This window comes from Bos indicus, chromosome 27 (assembly GCF_029378745.1).
Source record: "Bos indicus isolate NIAB-ARS_2022 breed Sahiwal x Tharparkar chromosome 27, NIAB-ARS_B.indTharparkar_mat_pri_1.0, whole genome shotgun sequence".
Taxonomy (NCBI): Eukaryota; Metazoa; Chordata; class Mammalia; order Artiodactyla; family Bovidae; genus Bos; species Bos indicus.
The window spans coordinates 34,790,849-34,816,226 of NC_091786.1; the positions used below are offsets into that span (position 1 = coordinate 34,790,849).

The 25,378-nt window shown below is 37.8% G+C and overlaps 1 protein-coding gene across 7 annotated transcripts in view; it reads right to left on the bottom strand.

Annotated features, from left to right (window-relative positions):
- Positions 1-25,378, bottom strand: part of LOC109553366 (A disintegrin and metallopeptidase domain 3-like) — a 113,685-nt gene that overhangs the window by 48,309 nt on the left and 39,998 nt on the right. For all 7 annotated transcript variants that reach the window (XM_070781461.1, XM_019953337.2, XM_070781465.1 and 4 more), the window contains 4 exons: positions 18,485-18,556; positions 17,866-18,032; positions 16,694-16,775; positions 2,685-2,824 (listed from right to left, as the gene is read on the bottom strand). In XM_070781461.1, coding sequence (XP_070637562.1) covers positions 2,685-2,824; positions 16,694-16,775; positions 17,866-18,032; positions 18,485-18,556 — 461 coding nt within the window. The remainder of the gene's footprint in view (positions 1-2,684; positions 2,825-16,693; positions 16,776-17,865; positions 18,033-18,484; positions 18,557-25,378) is intronic.

The following is a 25,378-nucleotide window of genomic DNA, read 5'->3' on the forward strand; positions in this document are numbered from 1 at the left end:
TGTTGTCTTATAATTCCCTTACCTTAATGTTTGTGTAGTAATTTTTCCTTTTGCTGAGTTTGTTAATCCTTTCTATGCTCTTTTTAGTTTATCACTACAATATTCTATTGTATATTTCAGTTCAGTTTTGTATTCTTCAGTCCTCTGACTTCCATGCAGTATTTCTTTATATTTCCTGTGGTTTTATGTTCTCACATTGTTCATCCAGTCTTCTCCTTTTCTTGGTGAGCATCTTTCAGTATATTATTCTGAATTCTTTACTGGGCAATTCATTTATATCCATTTGATTATGGTCATTTTATGATATATTATCTTATTCTTTTGCTTGTAATCTATTCTGTTGTTTCTGCATATAACTTAATTGTCTCTTGTTTGTCTAACTCTAGACAAAACAGTCATCTCTCCCAGTCTTGAAGGAGTGGCGATAAACAAGATGAATCTAGTCATTCAAGCCGATCCTAGATTTTGCTTTTCTTTGAAAATTTTCATATTGTCCAAGCATCAGCCAATTTCATTCTCAGTGTCTTTGAGTTGTTAAGGGTATGGTCAGACCTGTCAATGTCCTAAAATGAAGGACCTGACTTAGCACCTAAGATTGGGGTGATTGGAAACCTGACCTTCAGTTAGCAGCCTTTAAAGTATGCAAATTATACACGCTTCTGAGTGTAAGCATAAGTTCCACAGGTCAACAGAGGAAGGCAATATAGAGAGGAATGATGGGTGGCATTCTCAAAATTTGGGGTGCTTTCTTCAGGAACTGGAGAAAGCAAATGGGAGGGTGACATTAGTCCCACTGGGCTCTGCTTGTTGAGAGAATCACCAAAGGCTATAAGATGTGTGCCAAAGAGGAAGCTTCCCTTTCAGACAAAATCTCCTGGACATGTTAAACAATAGGCCACTTTCACAGAAAGTCTGCGGTGTGTTTCAATCTCCTCTCTGGGTAGTGCCCTGGGGAGACAGCTGGCTAAGAACTTACTTCTTCAATTGTGATTATTAGAGTCCCATGGGACCCAGCAAGCAAGTCCCTCTGACCAGAGCTTTCTCATCTCCCTTTCTCTCAAACTTACAAAACTGCTGTATACTATGAGAATCATCATTTACCAAATACCATTGGCAGAGCTGCTCCAATCTTTGCTCAAAATCTGCTCCAGTCTTTGCTCAAAACCTATCACCCTGCACATTTAGCAAGAGTTACCATAAATCTCTAAAGTAAAGGGTCCAGAAATAAGAAAGGAAGCAACAAACAAATGAAACACCCCCCCCCCCACCACACACACAAAATAATAAAATAAAGAAAGAAATAGCTGGGTCCAAGATGGTGAGCAATCAGAACTCCAAGAGATCGTGAGTCTCATTATATGTTTATTTTACTACATTAGAGTATTAAATGACACACTTACCAGTGCCCATAAATGGACATTATTGTTCAAAAAGGATTGATAAATGTAGGCACCCCACTCCTTTGAAAAAGCCCTGCCCCTTCCCTGGAGGACTAATGTATATGCTTCTGCATCACTAGCCTTACTCTTCCTTCCTTCGTCTTTACCTTTTAAAAGTAAATCCCTATCACCACGTGGGTGAGAAGTTCATCTGTGAACTTCTTCATTCTTTGTCCATTGAAGAAATTTTATCTGTTGAGGTATCTCAGCTTCCGTTTCATTACTCTGCTTCTTGAATAAAACAAACCAAGAACCATCCCCTGTCCAGGCAGAGAAGCTAGGGTCCATAGGACTTAATTCAGTAACAGTATTACCCTATTGTTATTCTGTGAGAAATTTTTAACATTCATGTTACAAAACATATTTTATTATCCATGCTGCATAAATCAATTAAAATGTGTTTTGTTACATTTATCATAAAATCCCAATTTCTGCATCATGATTGCTTGCTTAGCTTCTTTCCTACATTTTCTAGTCCTTCCTGGACCTCTTTCTCTGAATCATGATTCTTTAACCTGATTGTATTTTACCATCTTTAAAAAAATTCTATGCTTTTAATATTCTTCCATATAATTTCAGTCATTTCTTTTGGTTTGTTTTATCCTTTCCAGTCTTTTGAGCTTTTAACATTTCTTCATATCCACGTATCACTTCACTGTCTTTCCCTGAAAAGTTTTCAACGAGTTCTTCATGTGACCAGACTTATTTTTTCTGTTTCAGGTCCCAACATGAGTTTTGTCTCATAGAAAGCTTCCTAGACCCCCCTTTTTTATCATAAAGTTTCTCTTCTCCATGTATTCCCTATTTATTTTTCTCTAGGCATTTAATATAAGTCATTTAAATTTTGCTTATTCTCATGTTGACTTTAAAATTCTGTCCCTGATAGACTAATACAAAATATATAACACTTTTCTATCTTATTAATCATTCATATGACAGACTAACACAATTCTTGTAACTGTACATGCTTAAATTTTTTTGATAGGATGAATAAATCTCACATCAAGATTCCAGTGCTTCACAAGAACTCATCATCAATGACTTGATACTACAGCACTGAGCATAGAAATATGAAGCACATTTCCTACAATATCAAATACTCATTCCTTTAATAAACATTAAAATAATTCATAGGTATTTAGTAAAAATGCTTTTATCTATGTTATATCAAAGATATAGTACATCAAGAAATGCTATAAATATCTCCCCAAAGAAGACAAAGTTTTCATAAAAATCACATCTTACATTGCTTCAGGATTCATTATGCATGCAATTCCTGGACAGGAACATTCATAGATGTTATTATTATACTTTAATCCCAGCATAATTCCAAGTAACTGCGTGAAAATAACTGAAAATGCCTCTAAAGTTATCATCTTCGAATACTAAAGGGAATAAAAAACAAAATGGTTGCTCAAGTTATTTTTTTCAATCCCTGGTTTTTTCATGTAATTGTGGCTATATTAGCTAAATGCAAATACAAATTTAATAAACTTTTATATAAAGCTCATTATTTTCTTAAGAACATTGGCAAAGTTAGATTTTGTTATTCTTTTAGGATAATAGTACTCTCAATACAAATGGCACTCATATATAAACAATACTATTAATAATATATGCTTTCATTACATGCTACTGATTTAATTCTAATAAACTGAAAAAGTATTCTGAGAAGATTAATCATTGTTTCAGTAACTATAATACTTTTAATTTGAATACTTTGAAAAAATGCACAGATTCTTAAGAGTTTAACTGACAGTCAGTTTTAATGTCAGAAATAGTTTTAGGATAAAATCAGTTTTTTCCTAAAGGCAAAATACTAGCATTAAAACAATAAAACTTGAGTAGTGATGAAAGCAACACACAAAGCCCTGGTTGGTAATCAATGATGTTTTTAACTATCTCCATAGTTTTGCCTTTTCCAGATTGTAGTAGATTTGGAATGATACAGTGTGTAGACTTTTCAAACTGGCTTCTTTTACTAACCACTATGCATTTAAAATTCCTCCATGTCTTTATATTGCTTGATGACTAATTTTCTGAATACTGAATAAAATTTCTCTTTATGTCTTGTTTCTTTATCCACTCATGTATCAAAGGACATGTTGTGTGCTTTTAATTTCTGGCAATTATGAATAGAGTTGCTATATGCAATCAGGTCCAACTTTCTGTGGATACAAGTTTTCAGTGAAATTTTCTAAATGGTATAGGGGATAATTACTAGATCATGAAGTCAGGCAATGTTGAATTTTATGAGATTACCAAACTGTCTAAAGTCTAATTCATCAACATGAATGACGGTTCCTCTGCTCCAAGTCCTCACAATACTTGGTATCATCAGTTTTGCACACAGGCACAAAACTGAATAAGAGTGGCAAGTTAAATTCTCGCCTTCTTCCAAATCTTAGTGGGAAGCACTTCATCTCTAAACATTAAATTTGATGTAAGCTCTATTTTTTTCTAAATGATTCTTTGTGAGGTTCTAGTTTGCTTCTCTCACTATTTTGGTGAGCTTAATCATAAATTGTCTTAAAATTGTCAAATGCATTTTCTGCATCTATTGATATAATCAAATAATTTTCCATTTTAGTGTAATGATAGGATCAACTAACTTAATTGGCTTTACATAATTACTTATCCTTAAGTATCTGAAGTATCTTAAGACCATTATATCTACTACTGTGGGCAGGAATCCCTTAGAAGAAATGGAGTAGCCATCATAGTCAACAAAAGAGTCTGAAATGCAGCACTTGGATGCAATCTCAAAAACGACAGAATGATCTCTGTTCATTTCCAAGGCAAACAAGTCAATATCACAGTAATCCAAGTCTATGCCCCAACCAGTAACTCTGAAGAAGCTGAAGTTGAATGGTTCTATGAGGACCTACAAGACCTTTTAGAACTAACACCCAAAAAAGATGTCCTTTTCATTATAGGGGACTTGAATGCAAAAGTAGGAAGTCAAGAAACACCTGGAGTAACAGGCAAATTTGGCCTTGGAATATGGAATGAAGCAGGGCAAAGACTAATAGAGTTTTGCCAAGAAAATGCACTGGATATAACAAACACCCTCTTCCAACAGCACAAGAGAAGACTCTAGACATGGACATCACCAGATGCTCAACACTGAAATCAGATTGATTATATTCTTTGCAGCCAAAGATGGAGAAGCTCTATACAGTCAACAAAAACAAGACCAGGAGCTGACTGTGGCTCAGATCATGAACTCCTTATTACTAAATTCAGACTTAAATTGAAGAAAGTAGGGAAAACCACTAGACCATTCAGGTATGACCTAAATCAAATCCCTGTGATTATACAGTGGAAGTGAGAAATAGATTTAAGGGACTAGATCTGATAGAGTGTCTGATGAACTATGGACAGAGGTTTGTGACATTGTACAGGAGACAGGGATCAAGACCATTCCCATGGAAAAGAAATGCAAAAAAGCAAAATGGCTGTCTGAGGAGGCCTTACAAATAACTGTGAGAAGAAGAGAAGCGAAAAGCAAAGGAGAAAAGGAAAGATATAAGCATCTGAATGCAGAGTTCCAAAGAATAGCAAGAAGAGTTAAGAAAGCCTTCCTCAGTGATCAATGCAAAGAAATAGAGGAAAACAACAGAATGGGAAAAACTAGAGATCTCTTCAAGAAAATTAGAGATACAAAAGGAACATTTCATGCAAAGATGGGCTTGATAAAGGACAGAAATGGTATGGACCTAACAGAAGCAGAAGATATTAAGAGAAGGTGGCAAGAATACACAGGAGAACTGTACAAAAAAGATCTTCACAACCCAGATAATCATGATGGTGTGATCACTGACCTAGAGCCAGACATCCTGGAATGTGAAGTCAAGTGGGCCTTAGCAAGCATCACTAAGAACAAAGCCAGTGGAGGTGATGGAATTCTAGTTGAGCTATTTCAAACCCTGAAAGATGATGCTGTCAAAGTGCTGCACTCAATATGCCAGCAAATTTGGAAAACTCAGCAGTGGCCACAGGACTGGAAAAGGTCAGTTTTCATTCCAATCCCAAAGAAAGGCAATGCCAAAGAATGCTCAAACTACCGCACAATTGTACTCATTTCATACGTTAGTAAAGTAATGCTCAAAATTCTCCAAGCCAGGCTTCAGCAATATGTGAACTGTGAACTTCCAGATGTTCAAGTTGGTTTTTGAAAAGGCAGAGGAACGAGAGATCAAATTGCCAACATCCACTGGATCATGGAAAAAGCAAGAGAGTTCCAAAAAAATATCTATTTCTGCTTTATTGACTATGCCAAAGCCTTTGACTGTGTGGATCACAATAAACTGTGGAAAATTCTGAAAGAGATGGGAATACCAGACCACCTGATCTGCCTCTTGAGAAACCTATTTGCAGGTCAGGAAGGAACAGTTAGAACTGGACATGGAACAACAGACTGGTTCCAAATAGGAAAAGGAATACCTCAAGGCTGTATACTGTCACCCTGCTTATTTAACTTATATGCAGAGTACATCATGAGAAACACTGGGCTGGAAGAAGCACAAGTTGGAATCAAGATTGCCAGGAGAAATATCAATAATCTCAGATATACAGATGACACCACCCTTATGGCAGAAAGTGAAGAGGAACTCAATAGCCTCTTGATGAAATTGAAAGAGGAGAGTGAAAACGTTGGCTCAAAGCTCAATATTCAGAAAACGAAAATCATGGCATCTGGTCCCAGCACTTCATTGGAAATGGATGGGGAAACAGTGGAAACAGTGTCAGACTTCATTTTTTGGGGCTCCAAAATCACTGCAGATGGTGACTGCAGCCATGAAATTAAAAGACACTTACTCCTTGGAAGGAAAGTTATGTCCAACCTAGATAGCATATTGAAAAGCAGAGACATTACTTTGCTAACAAAGGTCCATCTAGTCAAGGCTATGGTTTTTCTGTGGTCATGTATGGATGTGAGAGTTGGACTGTGAAGGATGCTGAGTGCCAAAGAATTGATGCTTTTGAATTGTGGTGTTGGAGAAGACTCTTGAGAGTCTGCAAGGAGATCCAACCAGTCCATTCTGAAGGAGATCAGCCCTGGGATTTCTTTGGAAGGAATCATGCTAAAGCTGAAACTCCATTGCTTTGGCCACCTCATGCAAAGAGCTGACTCATTGGAAAAGACCCTGATGCTGGGAGGGATTGGGGGCAGGAGGAGAAGGGGATGGCAGAGGATGAGATGGCTGAATGGCATCACTGACTTGATAGACATGAGTTTGAGTGAACTCCAGGAAATGGTGATGGACAGGGAGGCCTGGCATGCTGCAATTCATGGGGTTGCAAAGAGTCAGACACAACTGAGTGACCGAACTGATTTGAACTGAAATATCTGAAAATTTCAGAAATAAATATCTGTAGAGTAATAAAATATTAAAAAATTAATCATGGTTATGTATCAATACAAACAATAAACTTAAAATTTTACTGAGGGTTATTAAAAAGAGTTGACTCATTGGAAAAAACTCTGATGCTGGGAGGGATTGGGGGCAGGAGGAGAAGGGGACGACAGAGGATGAGATGGCTGGATGGCATCACTGACTCGACGGATGTGAGTCTCAGTGAACTCTGGAAGTTGGTGATGGACAGGGAGGCCTGGCGTGCTGTGATTCATGGGGTCGCAAAGAGTCGGACACGACTGAGCAACTGATCTGATCTGATTAAAAAGAGACTTTATTAGGCAAAAGAAACAATCAGAAATGAAGACAAGTCATTTGAAACAATTTTTTTTCACAGAAGCAGAAAACAAAAACATAATGTAGAGAGGAAGACTGTGACAAAATAACCAACATATGCACTATGGGTGTCTCAGAAAGAGAAAGGGAAAGAAAACGTATTCAAGAAACTCAGTGTCACAAATGTTAGGAATCTGAGCACACGCAGATTTAAGAAGCTTGAGGAATTCAAACTAGGAAAATCCAAGTGGACCCTACAAAGAAAATCACAACTAGCTGTTGAACAAACATCAATAGGAGGATGATGGAACCCAGAAAAATGGATACTCCATGTCCAGAGACAAAGGAGTTTTCTTTTTTGTTTGTTTGTTTTGACTTTTCAAACAAGATGGTAGGAAGAGCGCAATCATGACAAAATGAAATCCCATATCCAGCTGATGCTGGGTGACCCACAAACTGGACAGCAACAATACCAAAGAAGTTCTCCCATTGCTGTGAAGGTTCTGAGCCCCATGTCAAGCTTCACAACCCAGGGATCTATCCAAGTGACTAGGAATCCCCAAGAAATCTGACTTTGAAGGAGAGCAGGATTTGACTGCAGGTCTTGCACAGGACTGGGGCAAACAGAGACTCTATTCTTGCAGGACACAAACAAAATCTTGTGTGCAACAGGACTCAGGGGAGAGGAGCAATGACCACACAGGAGACTGAATCAGACCTACCAGCTAGGTTTGGAAGGTTTTCTGCTGAGATATGGGTTGGCAGTGGCTCATTTCCAGGATAGGGACATTTGAAGCAGCAGTTCTGGGAGGTTCCCCTTGGCAAGAGCCTTCTTGGAGGTCACCATTTGCCCTACCACAGAGCCTGTAGGTTCCTGGCCTCATCACCTCAGGCCAAACAACTAGCAAAGAGGGAGCACAGGCTCATCCATCAGAAGACAACAGGATCAAAGTGTAATTGAGCACAGCCCTACCCATCAGAGCAAGACTCAGTTTTTCACACTACCAGTTCCTCCCATCAGTTCCTTCCTCAACAACCAGAGGGCAGACAGAGAAGAAAGTAGAATTGTAATCCCACAGCTTCCAAAAGAAAAATCACAATCACAGAAAGTTAATCAAAATGGAAGTGTTGAGGATTACATCTCCAGATGAAGGAAAAGATGAAATCCCAGAAAAACAACTAAATGAAGTAGAGATAGGTAACCATCCAGAAAAAGAATCCAGGACAACTATATTGAAGATGACTCAAGATCTCAGAAAAAAGAATGAAGAATATGCAAATGTTTACCAAAGCCCTACCTAGAAGAACTAAAGAATAAACAGAGAGGAACAATACAGTAGAAGCAATCCACAGCAGAATTAACTGAGACAGAAGGACGGATCAGGGCCCTGGAAGACAAAATGGTGGAAATCACTGACGCAAAACAGAAAATAGAAAAAAATAATGAAAAGAAATGCAGACAGCCTAAAGAGCCCTTTGGGGCAACATTAAATGTACAAACATCATATTACAAGGATCACAGAAGGAGAAAAGAAAAAGTTACCTAAGAAAACATTTGAAGAGATGGTAGCTGAAAATTTTCCTAACATAGGAAAGGAAACAGTCAACTAAGTCAAAGAGGTAAAGAGAGTCCCAGGCAGGATAAACCCAAAGAGGAATACATGGAGACGCATAATAATCAAACTAACAAAGATAATATATTAAAAGTAACCATGGAAAATGACAAATAACATACAAGCAAACTTCCTTAAGGTTATCAGCTGATTTCTCAACAGAAACTCTACAAGCCAGAAGTCAATGGCAAAGTATATTTACAGTGATGAAGAGGAAGAAACTACAACCAAGAATCCTCTACCTAGCAAGACTCTAGGTTCAGATTTGATGGAGAAATCAAAAGGTTTACAGCCAAGGAAAACATAAGAGAATTCAGCACCACAAAACCAGCTTTACAGTAAATGCTAAAGGAACTTCTCTAGGCAGGAAACACAAGGGAAGGAAAAGATCTATAAAAGATAAACCCAAATGGTAATAGGATAATACATGTTGATAATTACCTTAAATGTAAATGGATTAAATGCACCAACCAAAAGACAAAGACTGCCTGAGTGGATACAAAAACAAGACTGGTATATATGCTATCTACAAGAGACCCTTGTCAGAGCTAGGGAAACTTACAGACTGAAAGTAAGGGGATGGTATTCCACACAAATAGAAATTAAAAGAAGCTGGGGAAGGAATGATATGTTCAGAAAAAGTAGACTTTAAAACAAAAACTGTTATAAGAGACAAAGAAGGACCCTACACAATAATCAAGGGTTCAATTCCAGAAAAAGATATAACAATTATAAATGTATACAGAACCAACTTAGGAGCACCTGAATATGTAAGGCAAATACACACAACCATAAAGGAAGAAATTGACAGTAACACAATAATAGTGGGGGCTTTAACACCCGTCTTTCCTCAATGGACTGATAATGCCTATAGAAAACTAATAAGGAAACAAAGGCCTTGAATTCCAATGCACTTTAGATCACTAGGACTTAACTGATATTTCTAGAACATTCCATCCAAAAGAGACAGACTACACATTCCTCTCAAGTGCACAGGGAACATCCTCCAGGAATGACCACATGCTGGGCCACAAGGTGAGCCTTGGTAAATATAAAAAACCTGAAATCACATCAAGCATCTTTTCTGATCACAATGCTATGAGATTTGAAATAAGCTACAGTAAAAATCTATTTTAAAAAAACCAGAAACACGTGACAGCTAAACAATATGCTACTAAACAACCAATGGATCACTAAAAAAATCAAAGACAAAATAAAAATTTACCTAGAGACAAATGAAAATGAAAGCACAATGGTCCAAAACCTATGGGATGCAGTTAAAAGCAGTTCTGAGAGGGAAGTTTATAGAAATTCTACCTCAAAAAATAAGAAAAATCTCAAATAAACAATGTAAGCTTACACCTAAAACAAATAGAAAAAGAAGAAATGAAACCTAAATTTAGTAGAAGGAAGAGAATCATGAAGATAACAGCAGAAATAAATGAGATATAGACAAAGAAAACCACTGTGAATATCAATGAAACTAAAAGCTGCTGATTTGAAAAGATAAAACTAAGTTGAGAAATCTTAAACCAGACACATCAGGAAAAAAAAGTGAGAGGACTCAAAACAATAAAGTTAGAAATGAAAAAAGGGAAGATACAACTGACTTCACAGGAATACAAAGGATCATAAATGGAAAACCTGGGTGAAATGACAAATTCTTAGATACAGTTTCCCAAGACTGAACCAGGAAGAAACAGAAAATATGAACAGATGAATCACAAGCACTGAAATTGAAACTATGATTAAAAACTTCCAACAGGTGGGAGGGGGGTTTAGGATGGGGAACACATGTACACCTGTGGCGGATGCATGTTGATGTATGGCAAAACCAATACAATATTGTAAAGTAATAAAATAAAATAAAATAAAATTTCCCAGTTAAAAAAAAAAAAAAACTTCCAACAAACAAAAGTCAATGACCCAATGGCTTCACAGGTAAATTCTATCAAACATTTAGAGAAGTTAACACTTATCCTCTGAAACAGTTCCAAAAATTGTAGAGGAAGGAAAACTTCCAAATTCATTCTATGAGGCCACTATCACTCTGATACCAGACAAAGATATCACAAAAAAACAAAATTACAGGCCAATATCACTGATGAATACAGATGCAAAAATCCTCAACAAAATACTATCAATTCAAATCCAACAATACATTAGAAAGATCATTCATTCAAGGGACGGAAGGATTTTTCAGTATATGAAAATTAATCAATGTGATACATCACATCAACAAATTGAAGAATAAAGACCAGATGATAATCTCAATAAATGCAGAAAACCTTTTGACAAAATTTAGCAATATTTATGATAACAGCTCTCCAGAACCTGGGCAGAGTGGAAACATACCTCAACATAATAATGACCATATATGGCAAACCTACAGCTAACATCATACTTAATTGTGAAAAGCTGAAAGCATTTCCTCTATGATCAGGAAAAAGACAAGGATGTCCACTCTCACCACATATATTCAACATAGCTTTGGAAGTCCTCAGTTCAGTTCAGTTCAGTCGCTCAGTCGTGTCCAACTCTTTGCGACCCCATGAATCGCAGCATGCCAGGCCTCCCTGTCCATCACCAACTCCCGGAGTTCACTGAAACTCAAGTCCATCGAGTCGGTGATGCCATCCAGCCATCTTAACCTCTGTCGTCCCCTTCTCCTCCTGCCCCCAATCCCTCCCAGCATCAGAGTCTTTTCCAATGAGTCAACTCTTTGCATGAGGTGGCAATGTACTGGAGTTTCAGCTTTAGCATCATTCCTTCCAAAGAACACCCAGGGCTGATCTCCTTTTGGATGGACTGGTTGGATATCCTTGCAGGCCAAGGGACTCTCAAGAGTCTTCTCCAACACCACAGTTCAAAAGCATCAATTCTTCGGTGCTCAGCTTTCTTCACTGAGTCCAACTCTCGCATCCATACATGACCACTGGAAAACCATAACCTTGACTAGACAGACCTTTGTTGGCAAAGTAATGTCTCTGCTTTTCAATATGCTATCTAGGTTGGTCATAACTTTTCTTCCAAAGAGTAATCGTCTTTTAATTTTATGGCTGCAATCACCATCTGCAGTGATTTTGGAGCCCCCCAAAATAAAGTCTGACACTATTTCCATCATTTCCCCATCTATTTCCCATGAAGTGATGGGACCAGATGCCATGATAGTCCTAGCTACAGCTATAAGAAAAGAAAATAAAGTAAAGGGAATCCAAACTGGAAAAGAAGAAGTTAAACTGTCACTGCTTGCAGATGACATGATATTTATTGTACATGTAGGATCCTAAGGATGGTTTCAGAAAAGTACTAGAATTCATCAATGAATTTGGTAAAGTTGCAGGCTACAAAATCAATATGGACAAATTTGTTGCATTTCTACACACTAGCAATGAAAATGAGAAAGAGAAATTTAAGAAACGATTTCATGGATTATCACATCAAAAAGAATTAAATACATAGGAATAAGACCACCAAGGGCTTCGCTGGTAGCTCAGATGGTAGAGAATCTGCCTGCAGTGGAGGAGACCTGGGATTGATCCCTGGGTGAGGAAGATCCCCTGGAGAAGGGAATGGCTACCCACTGCAGTATTCTTGCTGTGAAATTCATTCCACAGCAGGGCAAGAAGCAAGGGTCAGAATTGAACATGGAACAACAGACTGATTCAAAATGAATATACCAAGGCTGTATATAGTCACCCTGTTTCTTTAATTTCTGTGGAGAATTCATCATGCAAAATGTCAGGCTGAATGAATCACAAGCTGGAATCAAGATTGTCAGGAGAAAAATCAACAACTTCAGATATGCAGATGATACCACTCTAATGGCAGAAAACGAAGAGGAACTAAAGAACTTCTTGATGAAGATGAAAGAGGAGAGTGAAAAAAACTGTCTTAAAACTCAACATTCAAAAAACTAAGATCTTGGCATCTTGTCCCATCACTTCATGGCAAATAGATGGGGAAAAAGTATAAACAGTGACATATTTTATTTTTGGGGGGATCCAAAATCACTCCGGATGGTGACTGCAGTCACAAAATTATAAGATGCTTGCTCCTTGGAAGAAAAGCTATGACAAACCCAGAAAGCATGTTAAAAATCAGAGACATCACTTTGCCTACAAAGGTCTGTATAGTCAAAGCTATGGTTTTTCCAGTAGTCATGTATGGATGTAAGAGTTGGACTATAAAGAAGGCTGAATGCTGAAGAACTGATGCCTTCAAATTTGTTTCTGGAGAAGACTCTAGAGAGTCCCTTGGCTAAGAATAATATGTCAAATGGGCTTCTCATGTAAAGAAAATGTCTGCTGATGCAGGGAACACAAGTGATGTAGGTTCGACCCCTCAGTTGGAAAGATCCCCTGGAGAAGGAAATGGCAACCCACTCCAGTATTCTTGCCTGGCAAATTCCACAGACAGAGGAGCCTGGCAGGCTACTGTCCATAGGGTTGCAAAGAGCTGGACACAATTCAGCACACACAATATGTCAGACAGAGAAACATAAATACCATATAATTTTTCTTATATGTGGAATCTAAAAACAAATGAAAAAGCATAAAACAGAAACAGAGTTATAAATATAGAGAAGAAACAGGTGGCTTCCAGAATGGAGGCATCTGGGGGAAGTAAAGAAATAGGTAAAAAAGATTAAAAGATACAACTTCCAATTGCAAAATAAATGAGTCATGGGTATGAAATGCAAGGTGTGGGGAATCTAATTAATACCTATGTAGTATATTTGCAATCAAGAAAATTGGAGATATCAAGGGAACATTTCATGCAAAGATGGGCACAATGAAGGACAGAAATGGTATGGACCGAACAGAAGCAGAAAATATTAAGAAAAGGTGGTAAGAATACATGAAGAACTATACAAAAAAGATCATCATGACCCAGATAACCACGATGGTATGATCACTCACCTAGAGCCAGACATCCTGGAATTTGAAGTCAAGAGGGCCTTAGGAAGCATCACTGTGAACAATGCTAGTGGAGGTGATGGATTCCAGTTGAGTTATTCCAAATCCTAAAAGATGATGCTGTGAAAGTGCCGCACTCAATATGCCAGCAAACTTGGAAAGCTCAGCAGTGGCCACAGAACTGAAAAAGGTCAGTTTTCATTCCAATACCAAAGAAGGGCAATGCCAAAGAATGTTCAAACTACCATACAATTGAACTCATCTCACAGCTTAGCAAGGTAATGCTCAAAATTCTCCAAGTCAGGCTTCAACAGTACATGAACTGTGAGCTTCCAAAAGTTCAACCTTGATTTAGAAAGGCAGAGGAACCAGAGATCAAATTACAAACATCAATTAGATCATAGAAAAAGCAATATTCTAGAAAAACCTCTACTTATGCTTCATTGTCTACGCTAAAAGCTTTGACTGAGTGGATCACAACAAACTGTGGAAAATTCTTCAATAGATGTGAACACCAGTCCACCTTACCTGCCTCCAGTTAGGACTGAACACAGAACAACAGACTGGTTCACAACTGAGACAGGAATATGTCAAGGCTGCATATTGTCACTCTGCTTATTAACTTACATGCAGTGTACATCACATGAAATGCCGGGCTGGATGAAGCCCACACTGAAATCAAGATTGCCGGGAGAAAAAACAATAACCTCAGAGATGCAGATGACATCACACTTACGGCAGAAATCGAAGAGGAACTAAAGAAACTTTTGATAAAAGTCAAAGAGGAGAGTAGAAAAAAACCTGGCTTAAAACTGAACATTCAAAAAATTAAGATCATGGCATCCAGTTCCATCACTTCATGGCAAATAGATGGTGAAACAATGGAAACAGTGAGAAACTTTATTTTCTTGGGCTCTAAAATCACTGTAGATGGTGACTGCAGCCATGAAATTAAAAGATGCTTGCTCCTTGGAAGAAAAGCTATGACAAACCAAGATAGCATATTAAAAAGAAGAGACATTAATTTGCTGACAAAGGTCTGTATAGTCAAAACTGTGGTTTTTCCAGTAGTCATGTATGGATGTGAGAGTTGGACCATAAAGGAGCCTGAATGCCAAAGAATTGATGCTTGAGCTGTGGTGTTGGAGAAGACGGTTGAAAGTCCCTTGGACAGCAAGGAGGTCACACCAGTTAATCCTAAAGTAAATCAATTCTGAATGGTCATTGGAAGGTCTGATGGTGAAGTTGAAGCTCCGATACTTTGGCCACCTGATGCGAAGAGCCAATTCATTAGAAAAGACTCTGATGCTGGGAAAGATAGAAGGCAGGAGGAGAAGGGGACAAGAGAAGATGAGATGGTTGGATGGCATCACTGATTCCATGGAAGTGAGTTTGAGCAAAATCTGGGAGATGGTGAAGGACAGGGAAGCCTGGCATGCTGCAGTTTCATGGGCTCGCCAAGAGTCAGATACGACTGAGTGAGTGAACAATAACCTTTGTATAATGATGTATCATTTCTAGACTTACTGTGATAAGCATTTTGAATAGTATAGAAATATTGAATTAATATTTTGTATAACAGAAACTAACACAGGGGTGAAGTGAAAGTTAGTCACTTAGTCATGTCTGACTCTTTGTGAACCTGTGAACTGTAGCTCACCAGGATCCTCTGTCTGTGGAATTCTCCAGGCAAGAATACTGGAGTGGGTTGCCATTTCCTTCTCCAGGGGATCTTCCCAACCCAGGTCTCCCACATTGCAGGCAGACTGTTTACCAACTGGGCCATCAGGGAAGTCAACATAGGGATATAGGTCAATTATAATTCAAAACAAACAAGCAAACTAAAAAAAGGGACTAGATTTATGGATACAGGGCGCAGAGCTTGAGAGGAGGGAAACTGGATGCAGGATATCCAAAGGTGTTGATACTAAAAAGAAGAACTGCTTTAACTAAACAAGAAAATCATGTAATGCAGGTAAAATATGGGCTAAGGTCTTGAATAAATGTTTATTTCTCCAGAGATGATGTACAAAACACCAAAAAGGATATGAAAAGGTGGCTCAATATCACTAGTGATTATAAAGCTACAGTCAAAAACAAAATGTGATATCACTGCATACCCCTTGGAATAATTAACAACAACAAAGAATAACAACTGTTAATGAGGGTGGGATGAATGAAATATGAAATGTGAAATGCTGGTGGGATTATAAAATGGTGCAACCACTCTGGACCTCAGCATTATGAGTCTTCATAATATTAAACATAGAAATACCATATGATCCAGTAAACCCACTTCTAGGTATATCTCCAAAATAACTGAAGCTACTATCTCAAAGAGATATCTGCATTCCCATCTCTCATGTTAATTGTAGCATTATTCACAACCACCAAGATACGGAACCAAACTAAGTGGTGGCTAATATATGAATGCATAAAGAAAATGTCTATATATACAAATGGATAATATGATATGATTTATATATGTATATGAGTAACATGAAATATTATTCAGCCATAAAAAGAATGAAATCCTGCCCTTTTCAAAAACATGGATGAAGCTGGATGTATTATTCAAAGAGAAATAAGCCAGACACAGAAAGACAAATATTGTATGGTCTACCTTATATGTGGGATCTAAAATATATCATACTCACAGAAGCAGAGAGGAGAATCGTGGTTGCCAGGGGGTGGAGGTATGGAAAATGAGGCTGTCTGGCCAACGTGTATGAAGTTTCATTAAAGCAAGATAAAGATTCTACACATCTACTTCACAACAATGCAGACAGACTTAACACTACTGCATAGTGAACATATAATACTTAAGATAGTCAGTTTTACATAATGTGTATTTTAAGAAAATAAAAAAAAATTAAAAATGACAATGTGAGGTTTAAAGTAAAAAATACAGCACTGTATTAAAATATTAATTTAATAAAATGTTAGATATACTATACACATTTTTGTTCTTAAAGAAGATACTAACTTTCAAAACATGATATAATTACTGAAGAGAAGGGACATACCAGAGCAAGTCCTGCAGCAAACTTTGGATCACATGCCATTCCATGATATGTTGCTCCTACATAATTAGGATGGTCCCTGTAACTAAATAATAACATTTTCCTTGTGGATAAATGCACTTTAAATTATTAATAACTTAATGATCTTTAAGAATTAGATTCCTCAATAAAGCTGCGTTCTTTAAAACATGAATATTGTGTATCATGTCTAATGCTCTCAATCATTTTGTATTTCGGTAGTCTCCCCTGGTGCCTCCAAATTAAGTTCAAAAGTCAACTTTGACATTGTATGGTGCACAGCTTAAAATCCAGCAGTGCCTCATCCTTCCAGAAATTAATCTCTATTGCTGTCAACACTGGATGGACAAAGTCCTAAGACATAAAAGTCAGGATAGATTACTGCCATGAATTTGCATGTAGTAAAACCTCAGATGGCATAAAAAGTGTTGGATTGGAGGACGAAAGAGAAAAAGTGTGCAGCACAGTCATCAGGAAAAACAGAGATGGGATGCATTAAGTGTCCACACACACGTTAATCCTTAGTTAAAGCTGCTCCTGAACCTCCACACCTGACCTTAAATTCCACAGAGACACCAGAGATTTATAGATGTATCCATATTACTTAAGGCCTTTTGGAATCATGTTTTTGTTTTTTTTCCATCCAAAATAATCAAATCAGTACATAGAAAGACTCTTGAAAGTTACAGTGCAAGCAGCTAAATAGCTACACCTTAGGTCAGGATAGAAATTCCATAAGATCGCCACATTACCATACTTACGTTTTCTAATGTAAGCAGATTTATATGGATTTATTGCATTCTGTTAACTAATGTATGCTTTATTTAATGTTAAAATGCTGGTCTTGGTTATTTACCTCTGCGAAATTCTTTAAAACCATACAGGCCCTATATTTTCCCAAGGCTTTCCATATTTTCAGTTCTTGAAACTCAGAAGTAAGCAGACCACTCAAGTAAGCAGACCACTCAGGCCTACCATGCTTTAGTATCTTACATTGAATCATCAGATTTATAGTTTGCATTCTGCCAACACAGTACTCACATAGTCATTTTTTGAGCTATCTTTTTTATTCTAAATAATAAATTTTGTGTACAATTTTGATAGTTCACTTACAAATAGTTTGATAAACTTTATACCAATGAAAATAAATTACTTACATTAATAAGTATGCCAAATCATGGGAGCTTTGTAATAAAGATTTTTCTCTCCAGGACACAAATCTTTGTAGTACATCATGTGCATCCCCATCAGTTGAAATCTTATTTAGATCTGACCAGATTTCCAGAGAAGTTAATATAACAGACACTTGAAGCTGAGAATACATCTAAAAATAGGAGATTCATGATATATGGCTATAAGTAATCATAAATATAATACTATACATTTACATGCAATGCCAATATATCTGATTAGCTATAGTTTTTTCAGATGAAATTCACTGGTGGAATAAGCTAGTTTGAAGGAGTATACATTTTATAAAATTGCACATGTCAGACTTCACTGGTGGGCTGTAGTTAAGAATCTGCTTTTCCCTGCAGGGTCGTGGATTCCATTTCTGGTCCAGGAAGATCCCACATGCCGCAGAGGAACAAAGACCATGCATGGCAACTATTGAGCCAGTGAGGCACGAGGAACAAACCCACGTGCCGCAACTGAGAACCAATGCAGCCAAATAAGTACATGAGTATTTTAAAAAGTGCACATGCTAGTTATTCAAACAATGCTACTGTATTTACATGAATGCTTCTTATTTAAATATGAAACGTAAATACTCACAGTGTTGATTAGACTAAAAACATAGATAATTTTCTCAGATGCAAGTGCCACTTCAGAACCCATATAATGATACTGAAAGGCAAATTTTATTTTTTAGTCATCAGTGAAAATGACTAAACTACCACATTTCAATGGATATAAAAATGGTAAAATAATGCAGCATGCAAACAAAAAGACAAAATTATAATTAAGACTTAACAAGTACTTAATAAGTTCTAGACTTAAACCTAGGGACATTATATAGTAACCAATAATACAAAATAGGGCTTCCCAACTTGCTCAGTACTAAAGAATCTACCTGCCAATGCAGGAGATGTGGGTTTGATCCCTGGGTCAGGAAGATCCCCTGCAGAGGGAAATGGCAACTCACTCCAGCATTCTTGCCTGGAAATCCATGGACAGAGGAGCCTGGAGGGGCTACAGTCCACGGGGTTGCAAAACAGTTGGATATGACTTAGTGACTGACTAAACAATGACAATATTAAAATGAGATGGTGATGATTATATTCCTCTTTACACATGTAGTTATTTAGGATCAAAAGTTAAGATTCCAAGATTGCATAATTAATAAGGGTTCCTTTTTATTCACATCCTTGGCAACAATTGTTATTTGTGGCTTATTTGATTATAGCCATTCGGATAAGTGTGAAGTGATATCTTTTAGTAGTTCTGATTTGCATTTCAGAGATGTTGAACATCTTTTCTGTGCTTATTAACCATCTGTAGGTCTTCCTTAAAAACTGTCTATTCGGTTCTCTTGCACACTTTTGTTTATTTTCTTTGTATATACTTCCTTTTATGTTTTTTTAAATTTATTTATTTTAATTGGAGGCTAATTACTTTACAATATTGCACACTTTTAAATTGGGTTGTTTTTGATATTGAGTTGTATGAACTGTTTATATAGTTTGGATATTAACCCTTTATCAGTCATAATTGACAACTACTCTTTTCCCATTCTACAGGCTGTCTTTTCATTTGTTTATTGTTTCCTTTGCTGTGCAAAAGCTTTTAAGTAGTTACTATTTGCTTATTTTTCCTTTCACTTTCTTTGCCTGAGGAGACAGATAAAATAACACTGTTATGATTAATGACTGAGAGTGTTCTGCCTATATTTTATTCCAGGAGTAATATGGTTTCCTGTCTTACATTAAGTCCTTATTTCATTTTGAATTTATTTTTGTAAATGGTGTGAGAAAATGTTCTACTTTCAGTCCTACATACATAGGTGTCTTGTCTTCCCAGCATCACTTATTTTTAGGACTGCTTTTTTCTTCAATGTATAGTCTTACCTCCTTTGTTGTAGATTGACCATAAGTGCATGCGTTTATATCTGGGCTCTTTATTCAACTCCATAGACCTATGTGTCTGTGTTTATTCTTGTATCATACTATTTTGATTACTGCAGCTTAGTGGTATAGTCTAAAGTCACACAGTGTGATACTTTCTTCTGTTATTTCTCAATATTGATTTGGCTATTTGAGATCTTTTTGTTTCCATACAAATTTTAGAATTACTTGTTCTAGTTTCATGAAAAATGCCATTGGTATTTTGACAGGGGTTACACTTAATCCTTAAATAGCCTTGGGAGTATGGGCACTTCAACAACAGTAATTCCTGAGATCTATGAAAACACTGTGTCTTTCCATCTGTTTAGGTACAAGTCTTTTACTTTAGATTTTTTTCCTAGGTATTATTCTTTCTGATGCAATAGTAAAGGAGATAGTCTTCTTAATTTCTCCTTCTGATAGTTCATTGTTAGTAGACAGAAATGCAACAAATTTCTGTATATTAATTTTGCATCCAGCATCTTTACCAAGACATTGATTAGCTTTAGTAGTTTTTGGTGTTGTCTTTAGGATTTTCTGGAGAAGGAAATGGTAACCCACTCCAGTACTCTTGCCTGGAAAATCCCATGGACAGAGGAGCCTGGTAGGCTACATAGGGGAGCAAAGAGTTGGGCATGACTGAGTGACTTCATTTCTTTCCACTTTAGGATTTTCTATGTATAGTATCACGTCATCTGAAAACATTGACTATTCTCTTTCTTCCTTCCCAAGTTGGATTCTATTTCCTTTTCTTTACTGATTACTAAGGCAAGGACTTTCAGCACTATGTTGAATAAAATTTGCAAGCAAAGACATGCTTGTATGGTTCCTTATCTTCAAGGAAGTGCTTTCAGCTTTTCACCATTAAGTATGATATTAGGTGTGGGTTTGTCATACATGAGCTATATTATGTTGAGGACCATTTTATTTATGCCTCTTTTCTATAGAGTTTTTTTTATCATACATGGAAGTTGAATTTTGTAAAAATCTTTTTCTGTATCTACTGAGATGATCATATGGTTATTATGTATCTGTTGGCCATCTGTAGGTGTACCACACTAATTTTTTTTGTGGATACTGAAAAACTGTTGCATCTCTGGGATAAATTTCACTGTGGTGAAATGTGGTGTATGATCCTTTTAATATAGTGTTGAAACTGGTTTGCTAACATTTTGTTGAGAATTTTTGTGTATATGTTTATCAGTGGTATTGGCTTGCTATTTTCTTTTTTAAAAAAGATTTATTTGTGGCTATGTTGGATCTTCATTGCTATGCATGGAGTTTCTCTGCAGTGTGTAGGCTTCTGATTGTGGTGGCTTCTCTTGTTGCAGAGCACAGGCTCTCGGCCAGCAGGCTTCAGTAGTTCCAAGATGTGGGCTCAGTAGTTGAGGCTTGCTGGCTTAGTTGCTCGAAGACATGGGATGTTCCCAGAGCAGGGACTGAACATGTTCCCTGCATTGGCAGGTGAATTCTTATCCACTGAAGTACCAGTAACCATTCGATATCACAGTAATCCAAGTCTATGGCCCAACCAGTAATGCTGAAGAAGCTGAAGTTGAAGACCTACAAGACCTTCTACAGCTAACACCCCAAAACGATATCCTTTTCATTATAGGAGATTGGAATGCAAAAGTAGGAAGTCAAGAGATACCTGGAGTAACAGGCAAATTTGGCCTTGGAGTACAAAACAAAGTAGGGCAAAGGCTAACAGAGTTTTGCCAAAGAACGCACAGGTCATAGCAAACACCCTCTTCCAACATAAAAGAAGACTCAACACATGGACATGACCAGATGGTCAACACCAAAATCAGATTGATTATATTATTTGCAGCCAAACATGGAGAAGCTCTATACAGTCAGAAAAAAACAAGACTGGGAGCTGACTGTAGCTCAGATCATGAACTCCTTGTTGCCAAATTCAGACTTAAATTTTAGAAAGTAGGGAAAACCACCAGACCATTCAGGTATGACCTAAATCAAGTCCCTTATGATTATACAGTGGAAGTGACAAATATATTCAAGGGGTTAGATCTGATAGAGAGAGTGCCTGGAAAACTAGGGATGGAGGCTTGTGAAATTGTACAGGAGGCAGTGATTAAGACCATCCCAAGAAAAAGAAATGCAAAAAGGCAAAATGGTTGTCTGAGGAGGCCTTACAAATAGCTATGAAAAGAAAAGAAGCTAAAGACAAAGGAGAAAAGGAAAGATATACCCATTTGAATGCAGAGTTCCAAAGAATAGCAAGGAGAGATAAGAAAACCTTCCTCAGTGATCAAAGCAAAGAAAAAAGAGGAAAACAATAGAATGGAAAAGACTAGAGATCTAGTCTTAAAAATTAGAGATACCAAGGGAACATTTCATGCAAAGATGGGCACAATAAAGGACAGCAATGGTATGGACCTAAGAGAAGCAGATATATTAAGAAGAGGTGGCAAGAATACACAGAGGAACTATACAAAATAGATTGTCATGACCCAGATAATCACAACGGTATTGTCACTCACCTAGAGCCAGATATCCTGGAATACAAAATCAAGTGGGCCTTAGGAAGCATCACTACGAACAGAGCTAGTGGAGGTGATATAATTCCACATGAGCTATTTCAAGTCCTAAAAGATGATGCTGTGAAAGTGCTACACTCAATATGCCAGCAAATTTGGAAAACTCAGCAGTGCCACAGGACTGGAAAAGGTCAGTTTTCATTCCAATCCCAAAGAAAGGCAATGCCAAAGAATGTTTAAACTACTGCACAATTGCACTTATCTCACACGCTAGTAAGATAACGCTCAAAATTCTCCAAGCCAGGCTTCAACAGTACATGAACCGTGAACTTCCAGAGGTTCAGGCTGGTTTTAGAGAAGGCAGAGGAACCAGAGATCAAACTGACAACATCCACTGATCATTGAAAAAGCAAGAGAGTTCCAGAAAAACATCTATTTCTGCTTTATTGTCTATGCCAAAGCCTTGGACTGTGTGGATCACAATAAACTGTGGAAAATTCTGAAACAAATGGATTACCAGACCACCTGACCTGGCTCCTGAGAAATCTGTATGCAGCTCAAGGAGCAACAGTTAGAACTGGACATTGAACAATAGACTGGTTCCAAATTGGGAAAGGAGTACGTCAAGGCTGCATATTGTCACCCTGCTTATTTAACTTATATTCAGAGTACATCATGCGAAATGCTAGCCTGGATGAAGCACAAGCTGCAAACAAGATTTCCAGGAGAAATATCAATAACCTCAGATAAGCAGATGACACTACCCTTATGGCAGAAGGCGAAGAAGAACTAAAGAGCCTCTTGATGAAAGTGAAAGGGGAGAGTAAAAAAGATGGCTTGAAACTCAACATTCAAAAAACTAAGATCATGGCATCCGGTCCCATCACTTCATGGCAAATAGATGGGGAAACAATGGAAACAGTGAAAAGCTTTACTGGCTTGGGCTCCAAAATCACTGCAGATGGTGACTGCAGCTATGAAATTAAGATGCTTGCTCATTGGAAGGAAAGCTATGATCAGCCTAGACAGCATATTAAACACCAGAGGCATTATTAGCAAAGTCCATCTAGTCAAAGCTATGGTTTTTGCAATAGTCAACAATGGAGGTGAATGTTGGACTATAAAGAAAGCTGAGTGCCGAAGAATTGATGCTTTTGAACTGTGGTGTTGGAGAAGACTGTTGAGAGTCCCTTGGACTGCAAAGACATCCAACCAGTCTATCCTGAAAGAAATTAGTCCTGACTATTCATTGGAAGGGCTGATGTTGAAGCTGAAACTCCAATACTTTGGTCATCTGATGTGAAGAATTGACTCACTAGGAAAGACCCTGATGCTGGGAAAGATTGAAGACGGGAGGAGAAGGGCACGACAGGTGATGAGATGGTTGGACAGCATCACTGACTAGATGGACATGAGTTTGAGTAAGCTTCGGTCATTGGTGATGGACAGGGAAGCCTGGTGTTCTGTAGTCCATGGTGTCACAAAGAGTTGGACATGACTGAGTGACTGAACTGAACTGAATTACCAGGGAATCCCCGCAATTTTCTTTTCTTCTTTTTTTCATGATATCTTTTTCTGACTTTCCTGTCAGGTTGATGATGTCCCCATGGAATAAGTTCAGAATGGTTCCATCCTCTGCAATTTTTTGGAATAGTTTGAGTAGGATAGATGCTAACTCTTCTCTTAAGTTTTTGGGGAAATTCACCTGTAAAGCCATAAATGTTTGTTTTTTGGGAGTTTTATAATTGCAGATTCAATTTCATTACTTGTAATTATTCTGTTCACATTTTGTATTTCTTCCTGATTCAGTCTTGGGAGATTGTCCATTTTTAAGAATTTTCCCACGTCTTCCAAGTTGTGCATTTTATTGGTATATAGTTGTTCAGAGTAGTCTCTTATGATCTTTTATGTTTCTTGGTGTTTGTTGTAAATCTGCTCTTTCATTTCTTATTGTATTGACTTGGGACCTCTCTTCTTTTTCCTTGATTCAGTTCAGTTCAGTTCAGTTGCTCAGTCGTGTCTGACTCTTTGCGACCCCATGAATCGCAGCACGCCAGGCCTCCCTGTCCATCACCAACTCCCGGAGTTCACTCAGACTCATGTCCATCGAGTCAGTGATGCCATCCAGCCATCTCATCCTCTGTCGTCCCCTTCTCCTCCTGCCCCCAATCCCTCCCAGCATTAGAGTCTTTTCCAAGGAGTCAACTCTTCGCATGAGGTGTCCAAAGTACTGGAGTTTCAACTTTAGCATCATTCCTTCCAAAGTAATCCCAGGGCTGATCTCCTTCAGAATGGACTGGTTTGATCTCCTTGCAGGCCAAGGGACTCTCAAGAGTCTTCTCCAACACCACAGTTCAAAAGCATCAATTCTTTGGTGCTCAGCCTTCTTCACAGTTCAACTGTCACATCCGTACATGACCACAGGACAAACCTTAGCCTTGACTAGATGGACCTTTGTTGGCAAAGTAATGTCTCTGCTTTTGAATATGCTATCTAGGTTGGTCATAACTTTCCTTCCAAGGAGTAAGCGTCTTTTAATTTCATGGCTGCAGTCACCATCTGCAGTGATTTTGGAACCCCCCCCCCAAATAAAGTCTGACACTGTTTCCACTGTTTCCCCATCTATTTCCCATGAAGTGATGGGACTAGATGCCATGATCTTCGTTTTCTGAATGTTGAGCTTTAAGCCAACTTTTTCACTCTCCACTTTCACTTTCATCAAGAGGCTTTTGAGTTCCTCTTCACTTTCTGCCATAAGGGTGGTGTCATCTGCATATCTGAGGTTATTGATATTTCTCCTGGAAATCTTGATTCCAGCTTGTGTTTCTTCCAGCCCAGCGTTTCTCATGATGTACTCTGCATATAAGTTAAATAAGCAGGGTGACAATATACAGCCTTCACGTACTCCTTTTCCTATTTGGAACCAGTCTGTTGTTCCATGTCCAGTTCTAACTGTTGCTTCCTGACCTGCATATAGGTTTCTCAAGAGGCAGGTATGGTGGTCTGGTATTCCCATCTCTTTCAGAATTTTCCACTGTTTATTGTGATCCACACAGTCAAAGGCT